The sequence below is a fragment of the Plasmodium relictum genome, assembly GCF_900005765.1.
Source record: "Plasmodium relictum strain SGS1 genome assembly, chromosome: 11".
Classification (NCBI taxonomy): Eukaryota; Apicomplexa; class Aconoidasida; order Haemosporida; family Plasmodiidae; genus Plasmodium; species Plasmodium relictum.
This window is the reverse complement of record NC_041689.1, coordinates 1,659,504-1,673,673: the sequence shown is the minus strand read 5'-3', so window position 1 is coordinate 1,673,673 and position 14,170 is coordinate 1,659,504. Positions and strand designations below refer to the sequence as shown.

Genomic DNA, 14,170 nt, shown 5'->3' with positions numbered 1-14,170 from the left:
TTTGTGATTTTTAAAATTCTCTTTCAAAAAAAAAAAAATTATATAAAAAATAATATAGCATCAAAATAAAAGTATATACATATATATGTTATTTGTGTACGCATGAAAAAAAAAAAAAAAAGAATTACCTATGCATAATGTTCATATTTTAAAAAGAAATAGACAGAATTAAAAAAAGAAAAAAATGTTCTTAATTTTGAAAAATACTTTTCTTTTTCTTATTTTCCTTCTTCCAATTTTTTTTTTTTTTGTTTTGTTTTATAGTTTAAAAGTTTCATATTAGTTTATTAAGTTTCTATTTAAATTATTTTGTATGGAAATATAACATTTGTTGTTCTTACTTATAAATTTTATTCAATATGAAGCTAAAATGCATTTCTATACCCTTTTTATTTTTACTTAATTTAAGTATTTGTTTTTGTTTAAAAGAAATTGAACAAAAAGGTAATGCGTTATTTTTAAAAGATAACAATACATCGGAATCAAATGTAGTGAAAAATAAATTAATAAATGAAATAAAAAAAAAATCTAATGAAATTAGAACAATGTACAATACAATAAATACTAAAAATAAAAAATTGCCTCTTTATATTTTTATAATTGATGAAAATGAAAAAAAAAGACAAATGTTAAAAGGCTTGTTTTTAAAAGGAAAACTTGATTTTCTTCAAGGGATTAATAGTCCTTTTTCAAAATATTATATATCAAAAAAAAATAAAAATATTTTGAATAGGTTATATTTGGATATATAAAAAATTATATGAATATATATTAACATTATATATTTTGTATTTCTAAATTCTTTTTGAAACTTCCTTTTTCTTTATTCTTTTTTTTTTTTTTAGAATAACATTGCAAAATAAAATTAAGGAAGAAGAAAAATTTATAAATAATTTAAATGAAGATGATAAAAAAAGATATAGTAATATATATACATTTTTAATCACTTATTATTTTTATGGAAACATAATATTATATTTAAAGAAATAATTTCATTCTTGTTATTAAAAATTATTAATTACTTTTACTATTTTTAATTTTAAAATAATAATCAGTAAAAAGAAAACTTGAAGAATATGAAAATTTAAGAAATAACATTAATCAATTATATTTAAACATAGGTTATAATGCTATAGAAAAAAAAGGAAAAGAAAAAATCTATTAGTATTATATACTTGCATAAAATTTTAATTACTTATACATACTTTCATTTAATTTTTTACCAAAATTTATAATTTTTTTAAGTGTATTATTTTTATACATTATTCAAATATTCATAAAAAAATTAATTAAAATATAAACTTGATTAATATACTACATATAGTTTAAATATTTAATTTCATTCTATATATTGTTGTTTTTATATTCTTTTATTAACAGAAAATAAATTTGATTTATTGAAGAAATTAATGATATATTTAAAGGGATAAATAAATATATCATAAAGTGCATGAAGATAAAGTTTAAATTTTATAAATGATACAATGAAAAATAACTAAATTTATTCTTAATATTATAAATACATCGTCTTATATAGGTAAAAGAAAAAAATATTATCATTATTTCGTTATGTGCATTGAATATATATTTTTTCATCCTTTTATTTATTTATTTTATTTTATTTTTATATTATATTAAAAAAAAATAAATCAATAATAAAAAATTTTTTTATTATAGATATTTAAAAAATCATTGAAAAATTAAAATTTCTTTTTTATTTTTTTATATGAATAGTGCATTTTCTAAATATAATATTTAGGTATCTCAAAAAATGCTATTTCAATATTTACAAAAATAAAATATACGATATACAATGACTTATAAAATATAATATATTTTAAAATATCTCATGATATTTTCCAAAAAGTAAAACAAAGATATAATTGAATACAACAATTTACAAATTAAAAAAAAAAAAAAAAAAGTTATATAAATATAATATTTTTAATAAATAACACTTCCATATATTTCATTTTTTAATTTTCTGTAAATTATTAAAAGCGCTTTCCTAATTATTAAATTTTCATTAATCATCTTTTTAATTTTTCTTTTTTTTTGAAACATTTAAAAAAAATACAGAAAATCATATTTTTCTCTGAATCAATTAATTGAAATTTAAAAAAAGAAAAGAATATACATAAAAATGGGCAAATAAGTATGAGTGAAAATTTTGTCTATAAGTTTACATAACTTTTTTTTACAAGTATGCTAATTGAATTATATATTATCACTAATTTTTAAAATTAAAATATATATTATTATATCCTCTTTTTCTTTATTATCAATATATAAATGTTATCTTATCATCCTAGAATATTTATTTAATAATAAATAAAAAAAACTAAAAATTTTATTTCCTGCATTTCATATAATTTTTAACTTTTTTATTTTTAAAAGTAAAACACATTTGCTCCAAATTTAAAATAATTACAAATTTTTATAATGAAAACCTTTAAAATAATAATTAATGAAAAAAGTAACATAAGATTTGTCTTTATTTTCAATATAAAATTCACTTTAAATTAAATGTTTACTTATCTACAGTAATAAATATTTAAGAGAACATTATTAACTTCTTACGAGAAATTTCATCTAGACTACTGTTTACTTAAAATCAATAATATAAATTAAAAAATTATTGAACTAATTTTGAAGAGTGTCTTTCATTTTGTTTTACTAACAAATAATATTATATACAAGGAATATATCTTAAATTATTTCTAAAGAATATACATGTTTATATGTTTTTTTTTCAGTAATTATATATACTACAATGCTTTTTAATTTCTTAAGATTTTGTTCTTTTTATTTTATTTTATTTTATTTTTTTCATTTATTTGTGTAAGAGTTCTAAGATAAAACAATAATAAACGTCTGCAACACTTTTAATTTATGTATGCTATATAAAGAATTCATTATCATTCTTTTAAATATTATTAACATAAAAATACAAAATATCATTTAATATCCTTTAATATATCATTTTATAATTATATCATTTTTATGTAAATAAATATATAGAAAAAAAAAAAAAAATAAAAATGTGTATTCTAAAAAATAATAGATATAGAGGAGTAACAATATATAAAGAATATTTTATTTCTAAAATTTTGTGATATTTCTTTTAAAAGCCTTTTTTATAATTTATTTTTATTTCACAAAAAAATTGAAATTTTTTTTAATTTTTTTCCATTTAATTAAATTTTTTTTTTTTTAAACATAATATAAATATCTATATTTAACTAAAAGCTTAATTTTTTTTTTTTAATTTTTTTTTTAAATTTTGTGTATATATATATATTTAAATATATATCTACGTTATGTGCTATTAATGAATATATATATGCGTACAATTAAAAACAATCTGAATTCTACGAAAATGTTTATATAAAATTATATATTTTTAAGTTATAAATATTTTTAGTATACATGAAAGGTATGAATTTAAATATAAACAAAAAAAAAATATATGAAAGTAAAATTTAAAGAGATATATTTAAGTTTTTATGTAAACTTCTCAAAAAAATATATAAAATATGACTAAAATAACTTAAATGAGTATTAATAATATTTTTAAAATTATGATATTAGATATAAAATAAAATATATTTCTTCAAAAAATTATAGCATGTTGTTTTATAAAATGAAGTATAAATTTTCAATTTTCAAAAAAAAAAAAATGAGAAAAAATAAAGCTATATGTACATAAATATATATATATATATATATACATATATTATTTAAAATATGTAAAAACAAATATTTATAAATATTCACATCATAATATGTTTATTTTAAAAATATAAAATTTAATTAAAAATAAATAAAAATAAAATAAAATAAAAAACATAAAAATATTCGTAACTTAATGTTTAATAAAAATAAAGTATATTTATTATATATATTACTGCAATGAACCACTACATTAATTTTTTTTTTTTTTTTTTTTAATATCATTATAGAATAATTTTAAATTTTAAATTTTAAATTTTTTAAATATTAAGTGTAATAAAATACTTTATATCACTTTAAATCAAATAGTGCTATTGAAAAAAATTAAAATCGTAAAATAAATGAAATTTTATACACAAAATATATATATATACGAATTTAAAAAAAAAAAATTAAATTTATAAAAAGAAAATTTCATTTTTAAAGAAATCAAATGCATAATATTAAGAAGAATATCATGAAATATTAAAAAAATATTGAATAAATTCGAGTATTGTATGTAAATAGAATTAAAAATAATATATATATAAACATATATATATATTTATAAAAAGTAAATTTTTGTTTCTTTTATTTTACGTATTTTTCAAATCGTTAATTTTTTTTTTTTTTTTTTTTTTTTGCAATAAATTAATGTTGTACAAATATTTTATTTTTCTTTATATAGATAGAAAAAGATATAGAAAATATACATTTAATTTTTTTTTTTTTTTATTTATAAGAATTAAAAAATAATAATATGGAAGAATATACTGAGGAAATTATTGATAATTTATCAAATAAAGAAAAAATATATAATGAAAAGAAATTTGTATATACAAAAAATGATTTTTTATATGCCTACAAGGAGTTAATATTAAATAAAAGAGGTATCAACGATAGTGATCCATGTTATGATAAATTCAAAGTTCCTGATTCATATGGAAATAAAGGAAACATTAAAAAGGAAGAAGAAACTATAAATGAAAATGAAATAAATAAAAATCAAATAAAAAGTGATACATTTGATGTTGAAAATAATTTTAACAAAAATATTTTAAATGAATCATTAGATTCGAATAATCCTTTAAATATAAATAAAAAAAGTTCTTTTCTTACAAAAAGTAACAAATTTAGTAAAGTTTTTGATATTAATTCTAGTAGTTTAAGTAATAATAATGAAAATATTGATAATAATAATAATAATAATAATAATAATAATAATAATAGAAATGGTTTTAAAAAAAGTAATCTTTATGTTGATAATAACAAAAAATTAATATGGAGAGAAAACAATAAAGGATTATCATCGTGGAGATATGCAAAAGGAAATAATAAATTAAGTGATAATCGAGATGAAGTAAGAAGAAATAAAAGTTATAATAAACATTTTAATGATATGAAAATTTCGTCACCGATTGATTCTAATGATGAAAATGATAATAACGATTTAAGTAAATTTTCTAATCAAACTAATTATGTTAAAGATAGAAATTTAATTAACATAAAAAGAGAAGAAATTTTTAATGATCATTTAAATGATCAAAACGTAAGTAGTATTAATAATGCTAACTTGAATTTAATAAATAACAATGATAATAATGCTAATGAAATTTTAAATGATCCAGAGAATGCAAATAAATCTATTGAGAATTTGGGAATTTTAAGTTATTCTAATTCAACAAATAAAAACCAAAATTTTTCTAATACAACAGGTTTTTATAATAATGGAAATAATACAATTAAAAAAGTAAATGATATATTTAATAATTCTTCCTTTCATTCAACTAATTGTAATTTTAATAATAATAATAGTAACAATAGTCATTTAGATGAATGGAAGATTAAAAAATACAAAAAGTATAATAATAATGATAGTTATAGAATTATAGAAGAAAATATAAAAAAAGAAAGTAAAAATGAATATTCAGACATTTTCCAAAATAAAAATAGTGATATTAACAAAAGTAATATGAATATACAAAATAATGCTCATGATATTAATCACTGTAATTATAATCAACAACAATTTTTAGGAAAAATTGAATATAATAATGTAAATGATATAGAAAATAAAGTAAATTATAATGAAGTAATAAATAAAAGCAATATAAATAATAATTCAGAACATTTATCCAGCAGTATGAATAAAAAAAATGGAAAAATCAATAAGGTTTCTAACTCATACGAAAATTTAAAAAATCAGTCAACTAATTATATAAATTCTAGTTATTTCAATACAAACAAAAACATTAAATTAAATGAAAAAAAAAATTCCAAAAGTGACAAAAACATAGCTGAAGATGATTGGAGTTCTATAAGAAAAAAATCAATATTAACTGATAATAAAAAAGCAACAGATGATTTAATTTGGCATAAAATGAGTGAGCAGTTTGATAGAAAAAATAAAAATGCCATTGATTCCTTGGATAGTAAAATTGATAGTAGTAACAATAACAACAATAATAATAATAATAATTATAGTAATAATGATAATGATAATAATATTAGTAATAATAATAATAATGATAATAATATAAATAATAATAGTAACATGGATAATAATAATTTGAATAATAATAATAATAATATGAATAATAATAACAGTAGTAACATTAATAATAATAATTATAGTAATAATAATATTAATAATAATAATAATAATTTGAATAATAATAATAATAATAATAGTATTGTCAATAATAATAGAAATAATAATTATGATCATTTAGTATCAAAGAATGAAAAAGCTTATTTTATGCAGAAGGATAATTATAATAAAGAAAATGTAAGTAATAATATTCCTTTGTATACAAATAAGAAAATAAATGAATTATCATTTGCAAAAATGAATATTAATAATAATTTTAAAATTGATGAGAACGATGTATCTAAAATGTACGCGTGTAAAGAAGATTACCTAAACCCTAATTATTTTTCTGAAGAAAAAAATGAATCATGTATTGATAATTTAGACAAGATTAACAATAGAATGAATGCAGAAAAAAATAAGAAGAAAAAAAAAAAAAATGAGAAGGATAAAGATAAGATAAAAGAAATAGAAACAGAAATAGAAATAGATAAAAATAGAAAAATTACTATAAATGAAGATGCCAATAAAAAACAGAAGGAAGTGAATAATGGTAGCTACACTAGTAACATTAATGAAAAAGAAAATAATAATGATAAAAACTATAATGAAAAAAAATTAGATAAAATGTATTATGTACATACTGAAGAAGAAGATAAACAAAAAATGGAACAAACATTAAGAGAACAAGATAATTTATATACTGATAAAAAGAATAATTATTACTGGGAAAAGATTAATAATAAAAAGGGAAATTTACCTTTTATAGAGGATAATGATATAAATGGAAATTATTTCTTAATAAGTAATAATGCGAAAAATGAATCCTTAAAAAATAGAAAATATTTAGATAAAAATGAAATTGATATTCCACAAGAAAGTTTATTGCAAAAAATAAAAAAAAAAAACATTGTAGAAAATGTAAATAATAACCTTTTCTCCAGTAGCAATAAAAATGCCAATTTGTCTAATAATAACATTTTTTCTTCTAATGATATTAATAAAATCCTAAACTTAAATATTAACGAAAATCAAAATTTAAATATAAATTCTTTTCATTCTAAGAATATTTCAAATAGTACCTTCCCCAATATATGTGTGAGTAATAATAATAAAAATAGAAATATAATAGGAATAAACAATGGAAATGAACCAGATGAAAATGAATTAGATGAAAACGATATAAATAATAACATTTCTCATTTTTTATCAAGCATAAATACAAGTAAAAAAAGTACTTCTAACATAGATGCAAAACAAACCAATAAAGATGATTTTCTTGATAGAAATGAAGAATTAATAGAAGAGACAAAGGAAAAAAAATTAGAGAACAATATAATTAAAAAAATTAATGAAAAAATAAAAATGGATGATAATTTTTTGAATAAATTAAGTGAAGAAGAAAAAAGTGAACTATTAAAGCATATAGCATTAAGTAATGTTAAAGCAACTGATATTTTTGAAAATACGAATCCAGATAATTCTATGATGTATTTAAATAATAATAACAATATAAACTTAAGCCTTAATAATTCTAATTTATTTAATATGAAATTATATAATAATGAAAATATTAACAAAAAAAATAAAAGTGTAAATTTGAATAGAAATATTACATCTTATATGAATAGAAATGAATTTTTATCATATGAAAATACTGTAAATAATAGAAATGACTATAATTTAAAAAATATACCAGATCAAATAAATAGAGATGAATCATCATATTTAGAATATTTATTAGCAAAAGCTTTTGATGAAAAAAATAAATATGATAACTCAGCTATGAATGAAATCGGATGGTTGAAACACTTACATTATAAGAACATACTTTCAAATGAAAATAATTTATTGAATGAGTTTCATATAAGTTCATTAAAAGAAAACAGTGTATTAAATAAAAATAAAACTATCATGGAGAATAATAATTCCAATAAAGTAATTGAAAATAAAGAAGTAATATTAACTGAATCTAATTTGGAAAATAGAAAAATTAAAAGTAATACAGTAAACATAAATAAAGGAGTTTCGGTTAGTCCTAATACTTCATCTATGGTTATGCAAAATGTTATAGGAATAAATAATGCGGACTATAGAAATGCATTTAATAATACTGATGAAGATACTAAAGTAACAAGAAATAATTATTTAAAGGAAAATAATACTTATTCAATGGAAAATGTTTTGCATAATAATGAAAATACAGCTACTAATGATAATGATTATAATTATAAAAATTTAAATCAAAATATTAATAATAATAACACAAACATAATAAAAAATATTCAATTAATGAATAGATTAAATAAAATAAAAGGTGATATTTGGCAATATAAAGATCCTTCAGGAAATATACAAGGACCATTCTCTTCGGAGCTCATGTTTTATTGGTGGTATTTAAATTATTTTCCACATGATTTACCTATTCGATTTAGTGAAAATATGCCTTGGATAAAATTTAATGAAATGTTTCCTCCCGGAAGCTTTCCTTTTATTCTTCCTTTAACTTTTATGAAAAAAGATTTTAACAAAATAGAATCAGAAAATGATTTTTATAATATTAATCACAAGAATATTTTTAATATTAAAGAATTTAATACAGTAGGAGAAAAGGATAATTTCAATAATGAAAATAATAGAGAAATTGATAATAATGTTTATAATAAGAATGCGAATAGTATCTTTAATAAAAATGTTGATAATATTTATAATAATGACATAAAAAATGTTGCATATAACAAAGAATATATAGGCATGCTAAATGATAAAAAATTACAAATGGAATTATTAATGTTACAAGAAAAAGGATTAGAATTAATAAAGCAGAGACAAAAACAAATTGAAATAATTAAACAATTAAATGAAGTAGAACATCAACAAAAAAAAGGAATAAATACTGTTAAAAATAAGGGAAATGATCATCCTATCATAGTTGATAAAAATGATTATTTAGATCATAATAATAAATTGATATCTGAAACATTAACAAAAGAATTAAAAGAAATTTTAAAAATTAATAATAATAATAATAATAATATAAAATGTGATATGTCAAATGATAAGAAAGTTAGAGATACCATTAATTATGTTGACAATTTTTTAAATGCAAATGAAAATTCTGTTAGTATTTTAAACTTAGCAAATAAAAATAAAATAAATGACAAAATAAATTTTTTAAGTAACGAATCGTTGGATAAAAAAGAAAATATAATTAATATAAGTAACGATACAAAGTTACCTAATTTTTATAATATAAATACAAGCAAACATGTATTAAGTTCTTCACAAGGAACAAATATAGATAAAATAGGTAGCCATGCTAACGAAAATAAAACAATTTTCAACAAAAATAGCTCTACAACAGTAAGCAGTAATGTTGACAATACATATACAAATAAAAATATTAATAATCATTTAAGCAATTTAATGAATAATTGTATTCTTCAAGATAATTTAGATAATATAAAAATAAACGAAAACAAAATTAATAAAAATGAGGAACATAATTCTAACAAAAACATAAATAATGAAACATCATCTATTCAAGAATCAAAGAAAAAATTGAATAATGAATTAAAAAGAAACGTTAAAGCAAATAAAGATAATAAAAGAGTTTCTCAAAAAAATGAAGAAAACAAAAAAAGGAAAATAAGCACACCTATTCATAATCATGTAGAAGAAGAAGAAATGATAAAAGAAAAGAATAAAAATTCTGCATTTCCTAAAAAAGAAAAAAGGGATATTAAAGAAAAGAAAAGTAAGAAAGATGAAAAGATGAAGGATAAGGAAGAGAAGGATAAGGAAAAAGAAAAAAAAAAAGATAAAGAAGAAGAAAAAGTAAAAGATATAGAAGAAGGAAAAGAAAAAAAGAAGAATAAAAATAAAAAAAAAAAAAAAGAAGGAATTAGTAAAAATGAAGATTCTTCTTTTCAACAATCAGAAAAAGAGGAGCAAAGTGAAAAAAAAAATAAAAAAGAGGTAAAGAAAGCGTGTTTAAAAGATGAAGAAAAAAAGGAAAATGATAATATGAAAGATGAAGAGAAAAGGGAAAATGAAAACATAAGAAAAGAAGAAAAGAAGAAAAACGGTAATATGAAGAATGAAGAAAAAAAGAAAAATAATAATACAAAAAATGAGAAGGAAAAAGAGAAAGTAGATATAAGAAATGAAGAAAAAAAGAAATATGAAAATATAAAAAATGAAAAAGAAAAGGCAGATAATAATAATAACAATAACATAGGTAAAAAAAAAGTAGAAAAAATGAAATGGAGCATATCTGGTGATAGAAAAATTGATAAATTAGTAGACATTATGAAAGGAGAAGAAAAAAGTGTAAATATGAAAATCAAAATTGAAAATTCCAAAAAAAAAGCAGTAAATAATAATAATAATAATAAAAAATCAGGTTGGGATGTAAATTATAGTAGTAATGAAAAAAATTCTGATTATATTGATTTTCCTTACTTAACTACAGGAATTAAACAAAATAAAACAAAAACATCAAATAAAAATTCTTTCGGTAAAATGAACAGTAAAAGCAATCAAGTTAGTGTAGAAATAAATAATATAGATAAAAAAAATAATAACAATTCAAATAATATGAAAAGCAATACTATTAATAATGATAATTTAAACAATAAAAAATTGAACGAAAAGAAAAAATGGAAAAATGAAAATAATGATACTCAAGCCAATATAGAAAATAAAAAATTCCCACCACTGTTATATTCTTCTTCCTTGAAATGTAAATAAAAAAAAAAAAATTAAAATTTTTAATTTTATTATATATATAAAAAAACACACTATTCTTTTATTTATTTGATTTTTACAGCTGAGAACAAAAAAAAAACAAATTCTCCTGAACAAGAATTATTAGGTATTTTTTTTAATAATATATGTTTATATAAAAGTTTCTCTAGTGTTTATTATTATTATAATTTTAACATAATTTTAATTTTTTTTTTTTTTTTATTTAGATTTGAAACAATTAACAAGTTCCTGCAAATTACCCTTAGATGACTCTTTACTTAATTTTTTAAAAAATTTCAAGGTATTAAATTTTAATTCCATATATTTTATATAACTTCATTATTATTATTGATATATATATTTTCATTTTAATGTATTACTTATTCTATTTCACTATATTTTTTTGTTTCCTAATTTTCTATTTTTTTTTTTTTTGTTATTTTTCACTTTTTATAGAAAGCAGAAGAGATATATGCCTTTCTTCAACATAGTGTTGAGGATAAAAAAAAATTACACCATTTTGCAAATGAATTTATTAAAATAAATAACAAAAATAATTCAAATAATAATCAAAAAAAAAAAAAATTATAAAATTAATATATAATTGAATTCCTTTTTTTTTTTTTTTTTTATTTATTTACACCATTTCAATTTAACTTGTTATATATGTTATTTTATATTTTCTCTTATGTATATATATATTTTTATCTTCTTTTTTTTAAATCTTTACATATGTTAAATTATTTAAAAAAAACTATATATATATGTATAATTTTTTTTTTTTTTCATAAAAAATTAACTTTATGAATATTTAAAAATCTTAAACATAAATATTTTAAAAAAAATTAAATATATCTAAAAATTTATAAATGTATTTAAAAAAAAATATAATATTTAAAACAGTTAATAGAAATTTCTTTCTTTTATATAAGAGGGCAAAACAAAAAAGGGAAAGAATGTATTTATAATGAGAAGTAAATATTTTTTAAAAAAAAACAAAAAAAATCTAAAAGAAAACAAAAGCTACATACTAAATTATAACATTCCCGTAACAACAAGTTTATACAATTCTACCATCTTTCAAAAACATGAGAAATTAATAAGTAAAAAGAAAAAAAAATCATTGAATCATAATAAAAATATAACATATAATAAAAGAAATGAGAAAAATTATTTATATAATATAGGATGTAAGGAAAAATACAGTTGCGAAAATGAAAATAATGAGATAAAAGATGACAATTCTTTAAATTTCATATGTGAATTGTATAATTTTAGAAAAGAAAATAATAAAAAAGGAATAAAAACAATAAAAAAGAAAGGAAGCAATTTAAACGAAAAGGAAAATTTGCATTTAAAATATGAACAAATTATATTGATAAATAGGGAATTCAATAATTTAATGAAAAATTTAAAATTAAATAATAAAGAACTGTCAAGAAATGTAAAATGCGAAAAATGTAATTGTGGAACGATATTAAAAAAAGGAAAATATGGTTATTTTTTAGTGTGCAAATCATGTTTTGTTAAAATATCAAAAAAAAATATAGATAATTTTATATATAATGAAAAGGGTAAAGCATTTTATAAAAATAAAAGAAAAATATCATTTGAAATAGAAAATAAATATTCTTTTCGTATACATTATTTTGGAAATATAAATGTTGCAAGAAAATTTAATCAAATAATTAGTGAAATAATAAAAGAAATAGTTGTTGATTTAATAAGAATTAAAAAAAATAAAATAAAATATAGAAATATTATAAAATATATTTATAAAATAAATAATCCTTTTAATGAGAACAATAATTATTTTAATAATTTTTTTTTCTTGTTTAAAAAAAGAAATTACTATTTCTATAATTTTTCTTTCAAAAGAAATTATTATGCTAATGTTTGGAAAAAGAACAATTATATTAAAAGAAAAACCAAGTATGACTTTCTCTTTTTATATAATAAAAAATTTATACATTCTATAGAAACAAAAATAAATATAAATAAAAAATATAAAAATAGAATTAAAAAGTGTTTATTAAAATATTTAAATAATGATTTCTTTCAGGAAATCTTTTATTTACCTTTATCATGGAAACCTAGAAAAGATTACATTAATAGTGGTATATTCCCATTTCATTTATCAAAGGATATCAAAAAAATAAAATCATTTAGAAGACTGAGTGTTAATAATAATAATTATTTATGTGGATGTGTTTTTAATTTATGTTCATATCATTAATATTACGTTATTTTATTTATAAATTATATAATTCTCACTTTATTTATGAAATCCCCAAAACTATATATTATTTTTTTAGGCATTTTTATCCAAAGTTTAATAATAAATTTTATGTATTTAAACATTTTTTAAAAAAAAAATACATAGATACAGTTATTAAAACCTATGAAAAGTATAAATCAAGTTTAATTGAAATTAAAAAAAATTATATTATTCACAAATATAAGCAATTAGAAGAAGAATCAAAAGAAGAGAGAAGTATTATGAGTTCTTATAACTTTGAAGAATTATATATTAGCACATATCTTATTGATAAATGTGAATTAAGAAAAGAAATATTGAGTAATTATTATATGAGAAAGAAAAATAAAATTAAAAAAAAAATTAATAAAGAAATTAAAAGCATATGCCTAGAAGAAATAAAAAAAAAGCTCCCTAGAAGAATTCAAAAAGTAATTTTGCCATATCAATTAGAAACGATATACTTTTTTAAAAAAAAAAATGGAAGAATATTAATAGCTGATGAAATGGGATTAGGAAAAACATTACAGTCAATTTCTATTTTATATTTTTATAACTTAATGCCTACTCTAATTATATCACCGTCTTCCTTAAAAATTAATTGGCTATCAGAAATAGAAAAATTTCTTAATTTCTTTGATATATCAAAAATATTAATTATTAATAGTTCAAATGATTTACCAAAGTTAAATATAAATTACAAGTAAAAGAAAAAAAAAAAAAAATACAAATATATATATATATATATATATATATATATATATATATATATATATTTATTTATTTATTTATTTATTTATTTATTTATTTATTTATTTATTTATTTATTTATTTATTTATTTATTTATTTATTTATTTATTTA

General features: G+C 17.0%; 3 protein-coding genes across 3 annotated transcripts in view; all 3 read left to right on the top strand.

The window, feature by feature from the left end:
- Positions 1 to 359: 359 nt before the first annotated feature.
- Positions 360 to 1,430, top strand: PRELSG_1143900 (conserved Plasmodium protein, unknown function; the record flags this gene model as incomplete). The annotated part of the gene is made up of 4 exons (XM_028677731.1): positions 360 to 733; positions 846 to 922; positions 1,056 to 1,121; positions 1,381 to 1,430. 4 exons carry the CDS (start codon positions 360 to 362, stop codon positions 1,428 to 1,430), a joined length of 567 nt encoding a protein of 188 aa, XP_028534091.1.
- Positions 1,431 to 4,471: 3,041 nt separating this feature from the next.
- Positions 4,472 to 11,641, top strand: PRELSG_1143800 (conserved Plasmodium protein, unknown function; the record flags this gene model as incomplete). The annotated part of the gene is made up of 4 exons (XM_028677730.1): positions 4,472 to 11,045; positions 11,133 to 11,177; positions 11,278 to 11,351; positions 11,507 to 11,641. 4 exons carry the CDS (start codon positions 4,472 to 4,474, stop codon positions 11,639 to 11,641), a joined length of 6,828 nt encoding a protein of 2,275 aa, XP_028534090.1.
- Positions 11,642 to 12,017: 376 nt separating this feature from the next.
- The window catches only part of PRELSG_1143700 (DNA helicase, putative), a gene marked incomplete at both ends in the record, with an annotated part of 5,276 nt that continues 3,123 nt past the window's right edge, over positions 12,018 to 14,170 (top strand). The window contains 2 exon segments of the mRNA XM_028677729.1: positions 12,018 to 13,266; positions 13,269 to 14,010. Of these exon segments, the coding sequence (XP_028534089.1) occupies positions 12,018 to 13,266; positions 13,269 to 14,010 (1,991 nt within the window).